Source organism: Manis pentadactyla, chromosome 3 (genome assembly GCF_030020395.1).
Source record: "Manis pentadactyla isolate mManPen7 chromosome 3, mManPen7.hap1, whole genome shotgun sequence".
NCBI lineage: Eukaryota > Metazoa > Chordata > Mammalia > Pholidota > Manidae > Manis > Manis pentadactyla.
In genome coordinates this window covers 41,920,179-41,939,862 of record NC_080021.1, presented here as the reverse complement: position 1 = coordinate 41,939,862, position 19,684 = coordinate 41,920,179, and the positions used below count along the sequence as shown (strand labels likewise).

General features: G+C 36.1%; 1 protein-coding gene across 14 annotated transcripts in view; it reads right to left on the bottom strand.

Moving 5' to 3' along the window:
• Positions 1 to 19,684, bottom strand: part of NIPAL2 (NIPA like domain containing 2) — a 67,519-nt gene that overhangs the window by 33,061 nt on the left and 14,774 nt on the right. For 6 of the 14 annotated variants that reach the window (XM_057497867.1, XM_036875799.2, XM_036875844.2 and 3 more), the window contains exons 2-4: positions 19,469 to 19,537; positions 18,166 to 18,337; positions 4,085 to 4,144 (exon numbers count right to left, since the gene is read on the bottom strand). The exons of 1 other annotated variant lie outside the window; for it this stretch is intronic. In XM_057497867.1, coding sequence (XP_057353850.1) covers positions 4,085 to 4,144; positions 18,166 to 18,337; positions 19,469 to 19,537 — 301 coding nt within the window. 7 more of the 14 variants (XM_036875809.2, XM_036875834.2, XM_036875860.2 and 4 more) reach the window with 6 other exon arrangements.

Sequence of the window (19,684 nt, the reverse complement as noted above, 5' to 3'; positions counted from 1 at the left end):
GGATGCCTTCCCCTGTACAGTCTCTCCAGATTCCTCAGGTTTAACAGCAGCTAAATCCTGAAGGAACCCTGAATTGGAAAGCCTCAGTAAGGTAGTTAATCCAAATAGTCCTAGACCTACTCTCAGAAAGTCTTCCATTCTTGATGCAGCTTTGAAACCAAAATAGCCAGTCTACCCCCACAATGGGACCTGATGGTCTGTCGGGCTAGGTTAGTATTCTGGGTACCGGTCCCAGACCAGGCTGACCTCTGGTGTGGGAGAAGGAAGGAAGGAGATGGTCTTCATCTCACTAGTAATCCCTTGACTCTATCTGGGGAATCCATTTATAAGTGTCTTGAAGTAACCAAGTTACTGGTGTCTGGAGAGTTTTGATTAATTGACTGTAATTTTTATTTTTATGATAACACTAGCTGGGCTAAAATCAACCAGGATCTCACAGACTATTGGATTCAGTACTTTTGATGACAAAGGGAGTAGAGAGAGGAAAATACTATAGTTTTTGGCTGATTTAAGGGGAGAGAAATCTGGTGCTTTTTTTTAAAGGAAAAAATAATCATTAAAATAATTTAAAGTTATTAATCCAATAAGAATCAGAGCACAGTCCAAAACCTGTCATTGAGTTAATAATAGTTGGCGATTTCTTTCAGACATAGCTTTTGTGAGGTCATTTTTTGCGGCTAGTGGTGAAAAGCTTCATAGCCACAGAGCAACATTTGGTAATAAATTAGTTCAGCTTGTTTCCACATGGCCCCAAAATCTTCATTTGTTCCATCATGAAAAACAAACTTTCATTTGCTTGAAGGAAGGAAAAATAAATGATTTTCTTTTGCAAATTTTGACAATTTAATTTTTACCATGCCTGTATATTAATCTTTTTTTTTAAAACACCACTAACTACTCTTTTCCCTGTTTTGTTTTAGTCCCCGTGAAGGAAAAAAGAATGCATTTTTAGTTTTCAACAGAAAGAGTCAAATTTCTCAAAGCAATAGCATACAGGCCCAAAGAAAATACATGTAACTTAACATATTATTGAGTGAGGTTGGGAAAACGTCCTTCCGTAAGTGCAAAGTGGGTTGTTATATCTCAGATAATGATAATCATATAATATTGCTGTTGGAGGCATGGGTAAAGAATAAGCAACTAAATCCTTTCTTATTCCTGCAATACTGGATTAAAAAGAATTGATCACTTTTAACTACAGTTTTAAACAAATGTGACAGAGTTATATAGCCCACTCTGAAAGCATGAAGATAGGAAGGCAAAAATACCTGACCAGAATTATGGGAAACGTTACCTGGATGAACGTAATTCACAAATAAATCTACATCAAGGTTTCCTCTGATGAAGCAGCAGAGCTGAGTGCTGTACTAGTAGCTGTAATGATAGCTCACATTCCTGAGAGCTTATTATGTGCTAGGTACTGTTCTAAGAGTTTTACATCCATGAACTCATTTAATCCTACGAGGTAAAGATGAGGAAATTGAGGCTTAAAGAGATTAAGGAACTTTGCACACCACTCTCTGACACTAGAGACACCCTTAGCCATTACACTAGTTATATCAGGCTGCCACTATTAGAAAACTGGGCCATCACTTATAGTTATAAGGCCTTGGGCAAGATATTGCCAGTATTAAATACAAACTTATCTTCCCTTTGGCATCTCTCTAAGTACCAGTTCTGTACATGGACTGTTCCTACATTTAAAGGAGACAGTTCATGTAAAACACAGTGCCTGGAAATAGTAAATATTTAATAAATGGTAGCTGGTTATTAAAATAAGAGAAGTTAGTAAAGAATCAAAAATTAAGAGAGGGTTTATTCTATTTGCTTTTTTGGTATGTGTGTATGTGTGTGTGGTTTCTACTCCTTATGTTACATTTTTAGTGTTACCTCTCAGGAGTGAAGTTGATCATAGAAATGATGACATAGTATATTAACAGGGCTTTACAGTTCTCAAAGTGCTTATATGAATTATCCAATTTGATCCTAACAACAGTCTCCTTTATTTGTCAGCAAACTGAGGTTTAGAGAAGTTAAGTAATATTATGTGGCCACACAATTGTTAGCAGACACTGAATCAAGATTAGAACTCATAAGCATGAGTTTAATGTATATCCTTTGATGTTGAGTTAGTTTATTGCATTTAGCAATGTTTAGTTGATCTTGGGTTTTCTAAGTATATAATTAAATCATCTTCACGTACTAATACTTCTATTTCTTCCCTTTCCATAGTTATGACTTTCAATTATTTTTTTCCTTATTGGCAGCAGTTGTAGTACAGTATTAAATACAAACTTATCTTCCCTTTGGCACCTTTGTTAATGCTTCTCATGTTACTCCCTCTGAGTGCCCTGCTCTGAGTGCTTGGATGTGGCCCCTACCTAGGCCATCCAGTCATCAGGACTGATTCAAATGTTATCTCTGTTGGAAAAAATTATTTCTGAGCTTCCTAGCTGGAGTAATCTTTCTTTATTTTAAACTAGTGGTTCTCAACAGGGGGCAAATTTGTCCTCCAAAGGCCATTTGGCAATGTTTAAAGTCATTTTTGGTTCTCATGACTGGGGCAGAGGGTGCTACTGGCATCCAAGGGGTATAGGTCCAGAGGGAGGCTGCCAGCCACCCTATAGCTCAGGACAGCCCCTCAATGATGAATTATCCAGCCTCAAATGTCAGCAGAGCTGAGGTTGAGAAACCCTGTTCTAAACTAAGGGCTCAAGGCATTATGATATTATATTCTGCTTTTTAAAAAACTTGTTTATGTGTATATTTTATCACCAGCTTATTATTTAAGGGCAAGAATTTTTAAATAGAATTTAATCATCATTTTACCACTTATGTTCACAATAATTAGCAAGTCTCCCTTTATAGCCATCTGTATTATGTCATTAAGTGCCTTAGGTTAATTTAAACATTAATAATGATTAACTACAAAAGATGACATATATTAAATAAAATGATTTTTCTTTGAGACATTTGATAAATGAGGAAAATAACATAGGGCCTACTTTTTTTAATTAATAAAACTCAGGCATTGCTGATTCTTACTTCTGATTCCATACAACTCTCCCAAATAAGTCCATAAGCCATAATATATTAAAAGAGAGTATAGAAAAACAATGTATTTGAAAAGTAAAATTCACATATGACTGTATTTGTAAAAACATTTTAAGCATGAAAAATTTGACAAAGTTGACTAAAAACTCCATTAGTAGAATCAAACCAAGGAGGAAAACAAAAAAGTGAAAACACTTTTAAGACATGAGGCTCAAGGGAAACACAATCAGGGAAAACAAATGCTCAACATACCAATGCTGGTGTCACATTTAAAGCTCACATTTTTTAAATACATGTGAGCTCCTTGGAAGCAAGTCAACATTACTTAAAGTACCCAAAGTATCATATTCATTATCATATGTCAGCAGCAATTCAGACAGGATTTTGTCAAGGAAGAAAATATGAATATCTGTAATTCTTTCCACCAGTGATACTTCCAACAAGAGGCAGAAGATAAATATATGATGGCTTTGCTATAGAGCAGAAATCTTTCTTACAGCCAGGAAGACTACTGTTATTTCCCACTAACAGCTATATTTCTAAATAAAATTTTGAAGAGCAATGTTCTATGTTACTTTTGGAAAAGCTAAATACAAAATAGATAGCTAATTGGTACATCTAATTTTTTGTGTGGTTTTCAGTTTTATGCAGTACTTTCATGCAACAATCAACAAACACCTCCTTTGAAGTGGAATAGTCTCTTAGGTAACACAGATGTTTTCTTGGATTTTATTATTCTCATAGACATTTCTTAACACTTAGTTATGTATTACTATTATTTTACAGTAATAATATTCTGTAAAACAGTAATTTGGTCAATAGCATGGGTAGTGGGCACAATGAAAATGGAGGTATTTCATGTGAAAGAGTAAATGGCAGCTCCAAGACAGAATAACATTCACCTCTTAGTGAGATTATATCCATTGTAGAAATTTGTTCCCAGTTTTTAAAGCACATATTTTTTATGGATATTATTATTTATTTCCTGATCCATCAGTGCTACACTTGCATGAATTAAATAATGACTTACCTAGCAAATCTGAGGCTCTCAAATTTTCTTTCAGAAACACAACAGAAATAATGGCACTACCTAGAAAGAAAATGACCATTAGTGGTGTTTTCAATGTAAAAACACATTATGCAATGCCATTTGAAAGAGTTAAGCAGTTTTGTTACTATGCCTAACTAGTTGTGTCCTAGCCAGAGACATCTAGCAGTTGTAGCTGTAAAAACAACTTTTTTCCCCATCATAGTTAAGGATACCTAGAAATTGGCCTGGTTTACAATGGACCTAGAATAGTGACTGGGATACAGTGTGCCTGTGTACAGTGAGGGTTTATTAAGGTGTAGTACATGGCTAAATGAATGAAAAGAAAGGAAGGAAAGAAGGAAGGAAGAGCAGTAATGGCTGGAAAGGCAGAAAGACAGAAGGGAAGGAAGAGGAAAAGAGAGATGGAAAGAAAGAAGCCTTAACTTTAAGTATATGCCAAACTGGAAGTCATCATTTCCCATCTTCCCCTCCTATAATCCCGACTCCCAGGACCCCGCGGCCGAGCGCTGGGACCCCAGGACTTCTCCCAGGCCCCCTCCCTCCCGCCACCCACCCAGCAGGATCCTGGGTTTGCCACGTCTCGGTGTGACTCTCCAGTCCCCCGCTCTCCTTTTCATTCCTAGTCCCTGCCCCAGCTCGGGACAGCTTCACTTCAGTCAGACCTCCCGTTTCTCTCTCCCTTCCCTAAACCATCACCAGAGTCATCTTTTAAAAATGCAAATCTAATGTAAATTCACAGCTTTAAAGCCACTTAATGGCTTCTGTCATTACAGGACAAAGGTCAAGCTACTGAGCAAGATACTCAAAAAGCCGTGACTTCCCTCTTGCCACTCTGCTATGTTTGTACTTGATCCCTTTTATATTCTGTGCCCAAGTTACCAAAATGATGTAATTCCCAGACCACCACTGAGTTTCATGCTCAAGCACTATCATGCGTGCTCTTCCCTCTGTAATTCTGCTTCTATCCTGCCAAGCACGAGCAGACTCACACAGCACTTCTGGATTCCCCCAGACCAAGCTGACCACTTCACCCTTTGCATGATTTCCCCCTTTTATTTGTGATGTGTGATTACCCCCAATATATCTTTTTCATTCTGATTAAGATGTATTTGCGTGTCTTCCCCCAAAGACCGTCAGTTCGTTTTACTCTGAGATAAGTCTATTAAGATCTCCAGTGTGTACATAGCACACAAATAAAAGAATGTTGTGGGATCTCTGCCCTGCATTTGCTGCCTCTCGTGATGTTTCAGACCCCCTTTCCCACTACTGATGCTACTGAACTCTCAACCTCACAAATGAGCTTTGGCCTGCTGCTACGGCCTCAGAAGTGCAGGGAACGTTGAATCTCTGAATCTGTGCATTGTTCTCTTACAGAGCCATTCCTCTATGGCTAAGGGCATGGGGAAATCCCAGCTTGCAATAATACAAAGAACAAAAACAAAACACAACATAATGTGTACTTCAAATTTTTAACTAAAATTATTAGCTGGGTTTTTTAGTTTGTTTTTTAAAGTAAATATCCAGGAAAGCAAAAGCATCATAAAAATAATCTTCACATCTAGCAAAACCTCAGTTAATATGTTCCTGTGTTTATTTCCCTTTAGTTGAAATCAAACGCTAATGAAAAATTTCTTCTTTTAGTTTTTAGTTTGCTCGGTTACCAGAGTACAATTTGCCATGTCATTAAAAATTCTTCATAGATATTATTTTAATGAGTCCATATAATATCCCATTAAATCAGTTAAACTTGAATATAGCTATATCTGGTGTTCTGGCAATTGATATAAACAAAATTACAAATCCATGCCAGAAACCCTTATTCAAGATAAGCTGATGTCCTCCTATGTTTTCTCCATCTTTTTCTCAGCCTAGCTCTCTCATTCAAATTGAGCTATGTTCTTGCAAACTTTTTCTGGGCAGGTTATTTATAGGAATGGAGGTTTCACACAGAATAAACGAAGTGTGCTAAATGTCCACCAAGCATGAGTTTAATTGCGTGGCATGGTTTTAAAACATTTAGGCAATATTTTCTGTAGATAAACTAATGTATAAATACATAGCTCATTACATTAAGAATTGAGTTTGGGACAAATATAAAAATATATGAAAAATTTATCTTTCAGATTTGGACCAAAATAACACAGGGAAACTAATTTCACATGTTAGAGCATTAGAAAAGGTATAAAAACCCAGACCTCCACTCCTACCCCATCACTGACTTCCTGTGTAATTAGGTAAGGAATGTTTCCAAGCTGAGGGAGATAGATTAGCAATAAAAAGTAGGTAAAATATCACTATCTAACACTTACCAAATGCATTCCATTAGGACCCTTGAGTTGGCCATTTTGTAGTCAAGGATTCCAGTAGGAAAGGAGACATTGCTTACATGGAATGAGGAACTTTACAGCTAATAAGAGACTAAAGATAATCTACTGCAGGTCCTAAACTTAATATTTGAGAAACTGAAATAAAAAGAGGTTGCTTATTCATTGATCCATTCATCTAATAAACATTTACATTTCAGCAGAGTTGGAAACAGCACCCACACTTCCTTATCCCCAGTCCAGAGCTCTTTCTAATACACACACTCCACTGCCTCCCTTGAAGGTAGAAAGGCATCATTTTCCTTCTCTTCTTGTTACTAATCCAGAGTTTCATAAATAACTTCACTTTCAGAAGAGGGAAAAATGTTATGTAGGAATAATTTCATTGCTGAAAGCAAAAAAGGATACAACTGTTAACAATAAACATAAAATATACTACATGATATATCAAATTATATCAATGCTATTAAATAGTTATCAGAGTTTTACAAAACATAAATATACTTTTACTTTCTGAAAGAATTTGTCTAATGTACTTCCATACCGATTTTTTTGTTTTACGAGAACATGAGATTTTCTACATTTTTAGATAAAATATGAAGATTTTTAGTTTTATTTATCTGCATAGAAAGTAATAAAAAAGAACATTCTATTAAGAAACATTTACTTGTGACTCATTTATCTTGCAAAACATGGTTAAAAGGAGAGTTGTGCTGAGCAAAAAGACAGTATCTGAGCAACAGCTAATAATATGACTTCTGAGTAAGTAGTAAATTTTTTAAATGAGAAAAAAATAAATAAGCTGAAGTGCTCCCATACATATTTGTAATCAGAGATCTGTCAAACTCAACCCTGTCTAATTGTTGCTATAGCAACCACCATTGCCTAATGAACACTTTCAAAAAGGGAAAAATGATTACACTTTTATTCCAGTAGTAAAACCTAATATGCAAAAACACAGCATTTCAATATTTAAAATCAATAGTTTTAAAAGCATTGAAACAAAATACACTTGGTAAACTAGCAGATTTGTACAAAGTATGATTAGACTGTAGTCACTACCGAGCATTTATATCAGCATTCATGTTAGCTTAGTGCACATTTTTGACTTGGGGCATATTCAGGCAGAGGTTCATGCACGCTTTTCCATTCTGGCCTTCATGGGAGTCTACACAGTGTGTTCCCCAGCACTGCTCTACACAGAGAGTGCTCCCAGAAATGGGGATACAACTCATTACACAGTGTCACACAGTGGCTCCAGAGCCAGACACTGGACTACAATGGCCATAATGCTTTTTTTAAAAAATGGGTGAAAGACAACATATGAAGTATGCCAAACAGAGGTTATTTAGGAGTCAAAAATAAAACAAAGCAGGAATAGTATCTGTAAGGGGAAGGGACAAAAAAATCTTCTACTGTCTTCTCTGGTGCAAAATAGTGTCCCCATGGGGCAGTTCATCAATATATTCCATTGGCCTTGAAGTTCTAATGCTTTATGGCCAGGCAGACTCTCGGCAACAATTATTATGGACTGTTGAGTGAGTCATCTATTCTCTTTCTGGCCACTGTCACTCAGGTTAGCAACCAGGATGGAGATTTCCGAGGCTGACCTAAGGAAACTTACACATGGTCATTCTGACCTGGATCTCCAGATGCAAATAGACTACTGTCCAGCACGGTTCTGGTGGCTGTAGCTGAACCGAGTTCAGAAGTGATGGAGGGTCCCAGTCCTACGGGTAGGTATGTGACCCGGTATTGAGCTTCTGAATATTCCCTGATTTTCTTAGAAATAAACTCCAAGTTTGTCCTCCAGTTGCCTCCTCTCTGATATTACTCAGACTGGGTCAAGGCCTGGCTGTCATTACGGAAGAGCCACTTAGTCATGCGGTCGAGTTTATGCTCTAAGATCCATAGCAGGTCACAAGTTAAAGAAAAAATCAACTACAGATTAATCTAGAACATGAGAATTCAGAAAGATTACACAACTTGATTTGGATTTTCTTCTATAATAGCTACTAATGGGGATTAATAAATAAAAAGTTAAGCATCAAATTTCTATATGTTTACAATCAAACTCAAGGGTAGATTTTTACATGTGAGTTTAGATTTTTGTGTTTGAAGAATGATAGGTAAATAAAAATTCTCTTTTTTATTTTGGAACATTAAAATGTACATGCACTTTTTACTTGAACTCTCTTTCCTCTCAAATAATGATTTTTTTACCAAAGGTTTAATAGTACAGTCGAGTTCAATAGCTATTTAAATATGTTGTAGTATGGCTATTTTAAAATGATATTGTTCACAACTACCCCTTTTTTTAACCTTTTTATAACCATTTCTTTTTTTTAATTGAGGTATAAGTTGACATACATTATATTAATTTCCAGTGTACAAGTAATTTGATTATTTGTTTATATTGCAAAATGATCACATCTGTCACTATATATTTTTCTTGTGATGAGAACTTTTAAGATTTACTTTCTTATCAACTTTCAAATATGCAATATAGTATTATTAACTATAGTCACCATGCTGTATGTTACATCTCCATGACTTATTTATTCTATAACTGGAATTTTGTGCCTTTTGGCCCTATTTACCCAATTCACCCATCCCCTACCTCCCACCTCTTTTCTGCATCTATGAGCTTGGTCTTTTGTTTGCTTGTTTTTTAGACTCCACATTTAAGTGAGATCATACAGTGTTTGTCTTTGTCTGACTTATTTCATTTGGCATGATGTCTTCAAGGGCCATTCATATTGTCACAAATGGCATGACTTCATTCTTTTCTATGGTTGAATAACATTATATCCATTCATCCATCGATACGCACTGAGGTTGTTTCTGTGTCCTGGTCATTGTAAATAATGCTGCAATGAATATGGGATAGCAAGTATCTTTTGGGGTAAGTATATTTATTTTCTTTGGATAAATACCCAGAAGTAGAATTGCTGGATCATATGGTAATTCTATTCTTTTTGAGGAACCACTATAGTGGTTTCTATATAGGCTGTACCAATTTACACTCCCACCAATAATGCACAAGGGTCCCTCCATTTTTGCCACATCTTCACTAATACTTGTTATCTCTTGTCTTCTTAATAATAGCCATTCTAGGTGTGAGGTGATATCTCATTGTGGTTTTAATTATTAGTGATGTTGAGCATCTAGTCGTGTAACTGCTGGCCACCTGTATGTCTTCTTCGGAAAAATGTCTATTCAGATCCTCTGCCTATTTTGTAATTGGATTGTTATTTTATTTTATTATTACTGTTTTTTTGCTATTGAGTTGTATGAGTTCTTTAATTACCTTGTATATTAACCCCTTATCAGATCCATGTATGCAAATATTTTCTCATATTCAGTGGGTTGCCTTTTCATTTTGTTTCCATCTTTCAGATTGTTTCGTTTGCTGTGCAGAAGCTCTTTAGTTTGACATAGTCCCACATGTTTATTTTTGCTTTTGTTTACTTTGCTTTTGTTGTCAAATCCAAAGAATAATAGTCAAGACCTATGTGAAGAAGCTTGTTTCTTCTAGGGTTTCAGGTCTTTCATTCAAGTATGAACCCATTTTGAGTTAATGTTTGTGTATGGTGTAAGTGGTCAAATTTCATTAGTTTGCATGTTGCTGTCCAGTTTTCCCAACATCATTTATTGAAGAGACTATCTTTCCTCATCGTATATTCTTGGCGCCTTTGTCATAAATCAATTGACCATATATGCATGGGTTTATTTCTGGGTTCACTATTCTGATCTATTCATCTATGTATCTGTTTTTATGTCAACACCACAATGTTTTAATTATTATAGCTTTATAACATGGCTTGAAATGATGGGAGCATGATGCCTCTGGCTGTGTTTTTTCTCAAGATTGCTTTAGCTGTTTAGGGTTTTTTGTGATTCTATACAAATTTTACTATTAATTGTTCTATTTATTTGAAAAATGCCATTGGAATTTTGATAGGAATTGAACTGAACCTGTAGATTGCTTGGAAAGAATATTATAACAGTATTAATTCTTCCAATTCATAAGCATGGAATATCTTTCCATTTATTTGTGTCTTCTTCAATTTCTTTCATCAGTGTATTATGGTTTCCATTGTACAGGTCTTTTACTCCCTTGGTTAAATTTACTTCTAGGTACTTATTCTTTTTCATATAACTGTGAGAATTTCTTAAAAGACAAATTTACCCCAAAGTTAAAATAATTAATTTACACTTCACTCAAATGTGATTTTGGATGTAATATTCTTATCTAAGTCAAAGAAAAGAAACTCTGATCCACAGGTCACAAATTCAAATGCCTAAAGAGCCTCTAAAAATGAAAAAAAAAGTGAGGATGTGGGCTGGGCAATAAGGGGTGATGGGCTGTGGTGGTGAGGGTGATGGGCTGGTGTGATGAGGGTGGAGGGCTATAACTATGAGGGGCAGTGGGACTGCGGTGATTGGAATACACAGATCAGTGAAAGATGGCAGCCATAATCCAAGTGCAAGTCCAGTGCTACCAAATCTGACTCTTTAAGACAAAAATCCAGGTTTTGTGTGTCATGCTACAATTTTTAAACATGGGAAGTTAATTTACATTCTTTAAAAATATTGTTTGAGCCAAACAAAACAGAGCAAATGGCCAGATCTGGTCTATAGGACACCTGTTTGTGAACTCTAATCTAGTCTACAAATGAAAATTTCATCAATTTTCATTTCCTGGACATTCAATGTATTTTTTTTTCCAATTTAATTTTTGACTTTTATGATTTGAAGAAAAGGTAGGCTATCTGTTTATAATATAGGAAAGTAGAAGACAAAGTAGTAAAGGAACTCTTTTATAAAGAATAACCCATGACATGAAAAGAACATATTTAAAAAATACTGCCACAAATAGGTCCTCACAGGTAAACATCTGGCTCGTGGGTTCTGACCACTTATAATGGCAACTTTATTGCACTATTTAAAAGCAAACCACAAAAGCACTTTCATGTCAGTCACAAGCAAGCTTCAGACACATGGAACACTGAGCATGCTCACAGGCTCAATCAATGCTAACTGTACAGAGGGCCCGATGCCTCCATAATTATCATTTTCCTTTAGTAACAGAATTGTGAGGAAAAAGTATGTCAGTTACAATGTGCTCCATGGAGTAAGGATTTGAGAATCTGAGGATGTGACAGTTTGAAAAATGTACCTTTATAAAGAGAAAAGTTGTCCTATTATCCATATTGGCAGGAATGAAAGTGCCAAGTAATTCAGGTTAATAAAAAAAATTGCTGTTGTGATTTACTGAAGATAATGAAGAAACTGTTAATAGGTAATTTTTATAATTTCAAATGAGGAAATTTACCTGGATTAAGAACAATAATTCTTTCTTTCCTACATTTTTCTTGACACACGTTAGTGATTAAACTTTAAAAGGCTCCCAAGAAGTAAAAATACTATCACTGACAAGGTTAATTCTGTATTATAAATTTAATAGCACATTACTTCATCATTACCAGTTTCTCCAGGAACACTTAGTATTCTCAAAATATAAGGATGGATAGGAAAGATGTTTCAAATAAAGTTTCTAGGCCTTAGGAATGCTTTCAGCTGAGAGTGCATGAGCAGACAGAAAATGAGAACTTATTTAGGCTGGTTTCAGGGCAAAAATGTGCTTACCAGACAACTCAGCAAGCCACCGAGAAAAGGGATATTTTCTGCATATTTACAACACTAAAATAAATGCCTGTGTGGAGCACCACTATCACAGGCAGCCCCGGAGGTTCTGAGCGCCAGTGATTTCCTGCAGGCTGGCACTAAGCACAGGGCTCTAAGGGACTGAGAATCTGCGGCATCCAGGTTTGTGTGACACTACAGGTCACTTGCTCATTGGTCTGTTTAGGTTTCCTTTCATTTGTTTCTAATAAAAATCTTGGAGACCAAAGTTTCTGCTTGAGATGACTTCTTTGGAATTCCAAAAGGCCTCACCAAAGCTTTCTGGCTACACTATGACCATCGTCTAATGGATTACAGACACATTTCGGCTTACAGCTTCATAACAGCACAATAGGAATACATGAAACAACATATATTTCACATCATGAATTTCAATTTGAGCAAAAGCCAGCATGTTGGGAAAAATTAGAAATGGAAAAGACTTATCAGTCAGATGTCTCATTCTCTCCTCATTGTCTCAGTGCAATTAGTTCTCCAACCTTAATCCAAACTAGTTCAGTAATGGGGTGACTTCTTCTTTTAGGAAAGTACTCCAGGGCCAAGAGATCTTGTTGCTATTAATTTCATCATTCCATATAAAATTCCAAGTCTTTGATCTCAGAATTCATCTCAAGTTTAATCTACTTATTATTCACTTTTATTCATCTGGGCAATAATTAAGTAAAATAGTAAATTTATGTGTCTCATATAGTACTGGGAGAGAAGATGCTCATTTAATATTAGTTTCTCATCTTTAACTATTTCTAAAGTACTCCTGAATTTAACTATGGAAAAAGGTGATATATTCTCTGAATGCTTTCCGATTACTTTTAATCAACATACTCAGAGGCACAGAACTGAAAAATGTGGTGCTTCCATCCTGTTCTATTTCTCCCCTACTCCCGGCCCCTGAAACAATCTTCCTTCATATCCCACTCCCTTGCCATCCCTTAGGCAAGTTAATTTTACATTGAAAAGGTCTACCATGAATTTCCATAATTCTTATGTGGCTTCACCTCCTTGGATTGCAATAACTCATTATTTTTTAATTCTCTCTCACTGCTTAGGTGTAGCATAGACCAGTCATGGGGGTGAACAGAAAAAGGAAAATATTAAATGTAAAGTCACATTTTGTAGATACATAAATGATCTGACTCAACCCTTACAGGACAGGCTTATAAACCTTCAAGTATTTATTTGACTGAATATTCATGAGTTCCTTGCAAGGAAATATAGAATGTTTAACCATTGTGCTTCATCCGGAATTGAAATCTTTCAAGCAAGGTTCTCTTCCAACACTCTGGAACAGAACATCCTATCCTTGTTTTACCAAAATTCAAATGCAAACCAATTCTATACGGTTGTATCGTGTGATTTCCCTATACCACAGTCTTCTGGAGAGAGAAGACAGAAAGCAACCAGACATACAGCCACTAGCCTCTGGGATCTCAGTTGAGGCAAATTGTTGAAGGGGAAATGTTGGGTCAGGGCTGCTGTGCATAGCTAGCAGGTTGTGCAAGGCACAAAGATACATCTGAGGCGGCACAGCCTACATCTCAGATCTTGTCAGCTTGTATATTTCTGAGGACAACCTTCTGACAGATGGCACCAGAGGGTCCTGCACTAATAAAATCATTGTATTATAATAATTTGCAGACAAACAGAAATAATGTATCACGAGAAAGGCAGCCTTTTTCTAATTCACAAAAAGGCATCACATAGACACGAGGAGGGCCCACACAGGTTGCTTAAGAGGGTTTACGTGGAACAAGAAGGAGTAGAAAAATTTGTAAAATTTCATTACAAATTCCACAGAGTATCCAACTTACTCTTAACTACATTTCTGGTATAATAATGAGTTTCTCAGAAAGCATATTCTCAAACTGCAGTTAGACCTAAGAGAAATCTGCCCTTCAGCCCATCTAAAGTTAATTAACAAGTGAACAAAAGTGCTATGGAGCCAAAGCAAGAAGACAGAAAGCTGCACACATATCTTTTGTGTAGATTGCTGTACTTTTCCTCTGACAAACTTCCATGTCTGTGTTTTAAAAGTATTTCATCTTGGTGGGTTATCTGGAAATTCTGATTTTTTTCAACATGTTTTGGTAGGAAATGTGTGGAGGAGTCAAGGGGTAATTGCCGCTTAGTGGCTGAACAAAGGAGCTGTGAGGATCCTACTTTTCTGCTCCCTGAAAATTAACCACCTCATGGCAAGAATAGAAAGCATTTCTTGAATTGGTTCATCCATTTTAAAGAATTTAAGCACCAGTCATCTTTTGGGGCATGGGAGTAAACTCTTCAATAAAGAATAATGTACATTGTTTCTATGCAATAATAATAAATCACAGTGACAACAGCTAGAGTGGTTACTGTGTCAAATGCCATGCTGTGTGTCCAGCACTGTTCTTAGGTATTCCTGTTTGCTCTGTTCTTCCCAGGACAACTTCTGGGTAAGAACTATTTTTATCCCCATGTTGCAGATTAGGGATCTGGGCATAAACCCATTTAATCAACTTGCCTGAGGTCACAGTTTTCCAGCACCAGAACTGAGATTTGAACCCTGACAGTGTGGGCCTAGAGCTTTCGCTGTGACCTTTCTACTGCCCTGTACAATTGGGATGGTATCCAGCCTAGGATCTAGATGAAATTTCTTAATTAATGGAAACAAAAAAAGTCAACATTTAGAATTAACCACACTGCCAGTATCACTACCATATTAGTCAGAATTAGCTTTTGGACCTATTCCTCAGTGAGAAAGACCTTCAGTGAGAGAAGTAGGGTAAAAGTACAAGGTGACACAGGATACAAGGGCTCTGACATGCTCTCTCCAAAAGGTGGACCCAGGCCTGGGCATTCAGATTCACCTATTCATCAAGCATTCCCCAACATCCTAACATCATATCCTAGTCATGGGTGAGTTTTCTAGCCTGTCTGTGTTTCTAAGATGCTTGTAAACATTGTCTTAAGAATTCCCTAGAGGGTTTTCTGCAGAACTGTTGTCCCTTGAGATGCTTCATATAAAAACACTTTATGGTCAGTAGGTTTGGGAAACCTGGCCTACTACATTTGCCTCTGGAAGATTGACAGTGTGCAGTGGGCCCAGGCCAGGGCCCCAGGAAGTCCTACACTAATGACACCTATGTAACATTTTAAATCCAAGAGTTCAGAAATTTGTTTGATTAGGGATTATTTCTTAGAACACCCTTGAAACCACCAGTAAAACCAGCATTTGAGAAACCCTGCATCCAGGTGAGCATGTCAGTGAGCAGCAGCAGGACACAGAGAGATAGGCAAACAAAGGATAGACAGGAAGATGGTTCGAGGCAGGAGTGTGCGTAGAGTGTAAACTCAGATATCCATAATACTTACCATAGAGTTTCTTATATACGAGTTCTAAAAAAAAAATCTCTTCAATTGAGGTTACAAAGGAAGAAGAAATTTTGATTATTTAAGACAAAACAGAACATGTCTGACATATTAGCATTCATGTGTGTAGTGGGGCTAGAACACATGAGCACCCACACAGTCTCTCCTTACTTCCAGAAAGCAAAAAAGGAACACAGTGTGTTGGTATGAACCAGACCACCTCAGAGAGGGGGGAAGATGGAAGAAAGCACCCTTCATTTGGACTTAAGAGCTCCAACTTTTAAAGAACTGTTAGGGATTTTAATTTTTCTTTCTCTCTCTTTTTTAATTTTGAAAGCAGCAAAAGACAGAAGAAAAATCAGAGAAAAATATGCAATCTCCCATGCCACACTGCAACACACATTATCTTTTTTTTTTTTTAATTCAAAGGGAGGTTTGGTTTCTTTCTTGAGGCTCCCAAGGAATAATAGGAGGGAAAATGTTCTAGCATAGAAAATGGTGGGCACTCTTCTGCCATATGATACAGCTGTTTTAAAAATACTTTCTATTTTGCTTCAAGTTGTCTAGAGTTTCTAGAATCTTTACAAAGAATCTCAGGGTGACAGGGGTTTGTTTTGGGGAAAACCCTCAATCACCAGTGGTCCTGTACCCACAACACTTCGCAGTAACCTGTGCAACATTTTAGGTACATTCAGCTCAGGAGTGCTGTGGGAATATTATTTATAAGCATATATTTCTCTTTGCAAAGGTTGTAAAGTAGGAAACAGTTTGCACTTGAGGCTATAAGTTTACTTCTTGGAATCACTTTAAATGGGCAGAGAGGGAGGTTGCTAAAAATGTTCTGAAGTTGAAACATTAATTGGGGCGAAGAGCACACAAAGAAAAATGACCTACAGCATTAAGAAAGGCCCATCTGTCAAGGCAGGGGGCTCAGAGTTCGAAGGTGGGTGGACTGGCCCCACAGGGCACTTGGGAGGACAGGATTCTGTTTGAGGGCAAGGTGGGAAAGCTTAAGTCCCCCATTATTAATGAGTGCTTCGGGAAAGTCATGCTAAGATGAGCAGCTTCACAGTCAGCTGCGCTGAAGGGCCAGAGGGAGCCGCGGCTGCCCTTCATCTCTGGCAGCTCCCAAATTCTCATGTCAGGTCCCCACGGGGCCTGGCTGTACTTCATTTCTGTGAAAGCTCTGATCTTTACAATAAATTCAGCCATTACTCCCCTTTCTTTGAGCTAGAGTTGTTCTCTTTTTCTTGTTCCCCCCCAAAAAAAGGTTTCCCAGGAATGGGTGACTCAAGATAAACGGAGAATTTCAGTGCGATGTGGGACACTCAACCTTCCCAGGGACTGTTCAATAGGCTTGCACATTTTTTCCTTTGACTATTTCATGAAAACTGAACATAAAATACAGTAAGAAATAGAACTAAAGATTAGCTCTAAATATACAGTCATTATGAAGAAAAATACAATATTTTCAGAACAACTGGGGCCTGCAGAGGTCCCAACTTGACAATCTAAATCTTTGATCTGTTCAGATTTTGAGAAAAAAAATCCAGAATGTCCATATATGTGATATGTATTGTGAATACAAGATAAGATATACTTCAATTGCTCATTTTATTAGAATGTTAAAAATGGTAAATGATTACACTAATTGTGTGCCTACTCAGGGTAGTAACAGCATGGTGATTTTAATGGACAATTTTTAAGAAAGCTAAAAAAGTGTTCTTTGCTAAATATTCTACTATCATACATCATGAAAGTATTTTAAATAAAATATTTTAAATGATTAAGACGGGGAAACTACTTTCAAAATAAAATGAAAATTTATTTGAATATATATTATTTCAGTTTAAACTATTTTTTTATAATATCATACAATATTTTAGGAGAAATATGAAAATTGGAATATGTGAGCACATTATGCTTGATCTAGTTGTTATTAGGCAATAATCATCAACTTGTTTCTACTTCAGTGAAGGTTTCAAATTCACAGAAATTTAGAGACATGCTGTTTCCATAGCAGCAGATAAAGAGTAAAACTAAAAAGATTTTATTGATTTTTAACAAGGCTTAGAGAACTTGTTCTCCTTTTCAGCAGTGATCTTTCTTTTTCTTAGTATTTAGCAACATCTGGTATTCTTTTCTCTAAACGTATTTAGTAAATCATATAAATTTTGAGAGTAGGATAATTGTGACATTACTATAAAATTACATATGCTTATAGTAAGGTAGAATCACCAAAATTTAACTTAATGTAAAAGAGAAGCTAAACTATGAAGTCAAGATCAGGCATCAAAGATTTTAACTACATGTAAAGTCAGTTTAAAATATAAATAAAATATAACATTGTGTTACCAATGCTTTTAGATAATTCATTAATGATTTAAAAACATGGGATAATATTGCTGTTACTGTTAATTTATTAAGAATCAGACATTGGTAATCAGACTTTTAAACATAAATGTTACAGCTAAAAATGCAAATCTTTTCGTGGTTAATGTGGTAGCCTGATGTGGATACAACTGCAATTAGTCGTATGGTTGTTCCATGCTAACATGCTAAGAAAACAGCAAATAGACTTTCTTCTTTTGTGAATATGTTGTTTAAGTTGTATGTTTTCCACCAATTAGTCTTCTCCTCTCTTAACATTTCTGTTTGTGAAAACACAGAAAAATGGCTTACCTGTAACAGACATACAGCCTAATGGAGCGATGAGAGTAATGGGGGCAAATCCATAGGCTGCAAAGTTTCCAGTCTCTCCTACAGCCATCAGTAGGATCCCACCCCACCACAACACACTCCTGAAGAATGGCCTCTGGTGTTCTTGGTGGACAAGATGCAGATGAGAATATTTCTGGAAGTAAATGAGAATATAAATAAGGAAACATTTCCACCCAATTAAAACTTGCCTTGAAATTTTGGGGTCCTATAAGTTTACATCATGGCCTTTAAATTTATTTGCAGATTATTACACAGCAATTATTATGGTTTTCTGTTTGTTCCAAACTTAACAGCAGAAGTGACTCACATTGATATTTTATAGTATACAGTACAGTATAAACCAGCATTTTATAGTTTAAAGGGCCTTCTGTTTGTTCCAAACTTAACAGCAGAAGTGACTCACACTGATATTTTATAGTATACAGTACAGTATAAACCAGCATTTTATAGTTTAAAGGGCCTTCTCACATATGAATGTTGCTTGAATCTCATAACAACTCTGTAAAATAAGTATCATTATTCCTGTCTAAAGATGAGGTGTATGTTAAGGGGTTGAGTGACTTTTCAGTTCACTATGTAAAAACACTTGTTTTACAATGTCAAAAAAGTCCAGATGCCAAAATAAACATTCATGAAATAAAGATAATAAATTACTAAGGAAAAACCTTTTGCGAAGGGATCAAATGTATGAGTCAAATAGCTACCACAATAAATACAGCAGGGCAGAATGCAGAGGCTTTGGGGTGGGAGGATTCTTCCTTATATCTGGTTTGAGTATTTCTTTGTATTTGAAACAGAATTTCTGAAAAACTGGCCATTATTAAGTAAAGCCCCATCTCCCAACTGATTTTATGATAACTGAACTTAATTCCTTATAAGAAGTATGTAAAATTCTAGATTACCTTAAAAAAATTGTAAAGAAAATAATAAAAGTACTAGAAGAAACCAAAATATTAACAAAAAGACTTGGCTTATGCCAAGATTATGAACATTTTTCTAAGCATGGTACAATTTCATATGTCACCTAAGCACCTTGCCTAGGGTACACAATAGCACAAAAACATTTAATTTCTTTTAAAATGAGAAGAAGAAAAAGAATGAATGTAATCCAGCCTGGATTATATTTGTCTTTATATCGATGAAGTTATAAAATATAATTTTTTATGGAGGAAGGAGCACAAGAAGGCAAAAGTGTTTGAGGCCCATTAAAGTTGTAATATGTCCCCGGCTCAGATTAGAGTCAGAAAAATAAGCTTTTTCTTACCTGAATATTTAGGGAGACGCTGATTACCAAGTTTCCTAAAATGGCCAGCAAAACTCCAAAAAGGTGAATCTATAAAATAAAATGTTATCGTTAAATGGTCCTTTAAATAGCACTTGAAATTTATTGGGGGAAAAAACAGCCAAAAAATTTAAGTTGATACATTCATTCATTTGGCAAATACTTACTTAGCACCAGAGTCATTTTGAATATGACTAA